The sequence below is a fragment of the Onychomys torridus genome, chromosome 10 (genome assembly GCF_903995425.1).
Source record: "Onychomys torridus chromosome 10, mOncTor1.1, whole genome shotgun sequence".
Classification (NCBI taxonomy): domain Eukaryota; kingdom Metazoa; phylum Chordata; class Mammalia; order Rodentia; family Cricetidae; genus Onychomys; species Onychomys torridus.
In genome coordinates, this window is record NC_050452.1 from 25,805,896 (window position 1) to 25,808,932 (window position 3,037).

Consider the following 3,037-nt stretch of genomic DNA (forward strand, 5'->3'; position numbering starts at 1 on the left):
AAAGGTATGAGACTCTGAAAGACAGCCTTCCAGCTCACAATCCCACTACAGCCCCTCATTCTTTTACTTCAGGAGTCAATGTATATCACCTGTCCAAGGCTTTGCAGCTAGGATGGCCCTTGGGTGGCTTTGCAAGCCCTGCCTCTTAGTGAAGAGAACCTGAGGGCTTGGCTGGAGATTCTGCCACCCCATCCATCTTGACACTCTCTGCAGTGCAGGCGGGGGAAGGGGGATAGGTCCTGGGCCCTGATGAACTTGACCTTCTTTGCAGATGATCCCACAGGGCCAGCACTGGTCCCCTCCCTACAAGGACACCCAGGGAGAGATAGCCCCAGCCCAGGCACAGAATACATCCCTAGGGTGAGTAAGGCTTTTCTTGAGGTCGGTCAGATAAGTGGTAGGGTCCCCTTGATCACAGGGAATTTTGGCGTCCCCATCTTTCCTCAGGCCCACTGGCAGACGGCCGTTTCCCGGAAGCCGGGCGAGCAGCACAGGCAGAACCCATCCAGGAGGCCCCCGAGCCTTCCCCAGCAGCTGGCCCAGCAAAGTCTCTTTGGAAGACAGAACCTATTCAGCCAACTGCACCCAGAACCCCATCCGGGCCTTGGCCAGGCTCAGGAGGAAACTCTCACCGAACCGAGGTCAGGCTGGCTCTACATATCAGCCCCAGGAGCGGCCCACATAGCCCAAAGCAGGGGTAGGGCTGGAGGGCAGGTGGCTAGCAATCTCCCATGGAATAAAAGCCCCAGCCATCTGCCCACAGCGATCTTGGCCTCAGCGTGGCTGAGCTGGGGGAACAGACCTTCCCTCTTTGTTGGACAAAGGCTTCTTATGATCCCACTAGTCAGGTCACTGGCCAATAGAGGCCTGCCATTGAGTGGGAGCTTCCGGTCTCCATCCTGACAGGTGCTGTGGGAGAGTACACAGGGTAGCACCTGAGCCATAGAAAGGGCTGAGCGGTAACCCTGGGTTCACTGACCAGCACTTAGGGTAGGGCTCGGGATGTGAGGGCGCATCTGAAACAAGGACCCAGAGGCCATGACCTTGTCTCTGGTCCAGTAAGGCAGGCAGAGAACAGCAGCACTTTGCCTTCCACCTTGGTTCTGCATCTGGTGCAGGACCCGAGGGCACTAAGCAGCTCATCAAAGAGCTCGCTCCTTTAGGGACAGCGGAGAGGCCCCTCTTCGGTCCTAGAGGTCAGAGCCTCACAAAGCCACTGAAGGAAAGCCCAGACCTTTGGACACCTTAGCCAGCCATGGTTTGCTGAGCATTAGACTCTAGAGCTCACCCAGTTCAGGGTGACATGGCACTAAGTAAGGATGTTACTAGCCACACCATGCACACAGTGGCTATTTTTCTAAAGCAAGTCATTGGCCTGCCTCCAGTCACCTTGTTTGTGAAGGACAGGCTCTAAATTCTTACTGAGGATTTCTCGGGTCACACTTTCCTCGCCTTCTGGGTGGCATTATTTATTATGTGATGAGGAGGCCATCAGGTTGAGTGCCTCAGTTTACAGTGAAGGGTCAAAGGAAGCTGCATGTGCAGTGAGCTGGCATTGGCAGGTCTCCCAACTCTGTCTCTTAACAGCCCAGGGTTGCTGGAGGAAACCGGATGCTCTGAGTCACTCTGTCAGGGAGAGCCGGCTTTGGACACAGCTCCCTGAGAGAGGCCCTGTTCCCACTGAGCATCCCAGGCCTCCACTGACTCAACATCCATTTATTAGCTCTCACTTCTGCCAGTTGGTAAGCCAGACCCTTCCCAAACAGGAGGATTGAGAGTTCAAGGCTAGCCTTTGCTATATAGGGAGGACCTGACTCAGACAGACAGAGAACAATAGGAAACAAGCAAAACGTTCAGAAGTCCAGTTTGTTTGGCCAGGTCCTCTGCTCAGAGGCCCAAATCAAGGTATCATTCAGGGTGTCTCCTTTAGATGACTCTGGGTAATAGTCCTCTTACAAATCCTAGCTGTGGCATAGCTTGATCCTTAGGCTCAGGCTTTGGGGCTGAGGTCCCCATTGCCACGCTGCTCTTGCCTGGTTTCTTATTTGCACCGCCCATCTTCAAGAAGGCAGCTGGGCGGTGGTGGCGCACACCTTTAATCCCAGCACTCAGGAGGCAGAGGCAGGTGGATCTCTGTGAGTTCGAGGCCAGCCTGGGCTACATATCAAGCAAGCTTCAGGATAGCAAGAGCTACATACAGACCCTGGAGAGAGAGACAGAGTCAAAGAGACAGAGAGAGAAAGAGGGGGGGAGGCAGAGAATGTATGTCTCCCACATGGATCCCCCTCTAGTCTCTGACTTGCCCCTGCTTCCCATGGGCTCCTGTGCTAACCTGATGCTTTTTCATTGTCTTGTCACCATTTAGTGTTGGGAACTGAACAGGACCTTGTGCATTTTAGACAAGTGCTCTACCAGTGAGCCACGGCCCAGCCCTTGCCTTTCTCATCTGCAGGTCGTTTGCTATAACTTACTCATAGGGGTTAGACTTCTCAGAGTCAATGTTGTAAAGATTATGCAAAGCATGCTCCTGCAGCAGAGAAGTGCCAGGTTTTGAGGACTGTAAGAATTCTCCCTACTCCGAGCAAGAGAAACCAAGGTGATGCTATTTTGTTTGATTGTTTTGGGGAGGAGCCCAGGCTGACCTCAAACTCACTATGAAGCCGAGGATGATCTTAAACTCCTAATCCTCTGGTTTCCCTTCTACAAGTGGATTACATAGACTGCCCAGTAGCCCAGTTTGGCCTTGAACTTTTTTAATTTTTAATTAATTAACTTTTGGTTTTTGGAGACAGGGTTTCTCTGTGTAGCTCTGGCTGTCCTGGAACTCGCTTTATAGAACAGGCTGGCTTCAAACTCAGAGATCCACCTGCCTCTGCCTTCCCAGTACTGGGATTAAAGGGGTGCACCATTAGGCCCAGCTGACCTTGAACTCTTAATCCTCCTGCCTCTACCTCCAGATTTCTCGGATTATCAGCATATGCCACCACATACCCATCTCTCGCTTAACATCTCAAAACATCTGCACAGATTTTATGTC

At 52.5% G+C, this 3,037-nt stretch overlaps 1 protein-coding gene across 2 annotated transcripts in view; it reads left to right on the forward strand.

Moving 5' to 3' along the window:
* The window catches only part of Ccdc157 (coiled-coil domain containing 157), an 18,967-nt gene extending 16,848 nt beyond the window's left edge, over nucleotides 1–2,119 (forward strand). For both annotated transcript variants that reach the window (XM_036200622.1, XM_036200623.1), the window contains 2 exons: nucleotides 272–360; nucleotides 448–2,119. In XM_036200622.1, coding sequence (XP_036056515.1) covers nucleotides 272–360; nucleotides 448–685 — 327 coding nt within the window. In that variant the 3' untranslated portion in view covers nucleotides 686–2,119. The remainder of the gene's footprint in view (nucleotides 1–271; nucleotides 361–447) is intronic.
* Nucleotides 2,120–3,037: the final 918 nt, after the last annotated feature.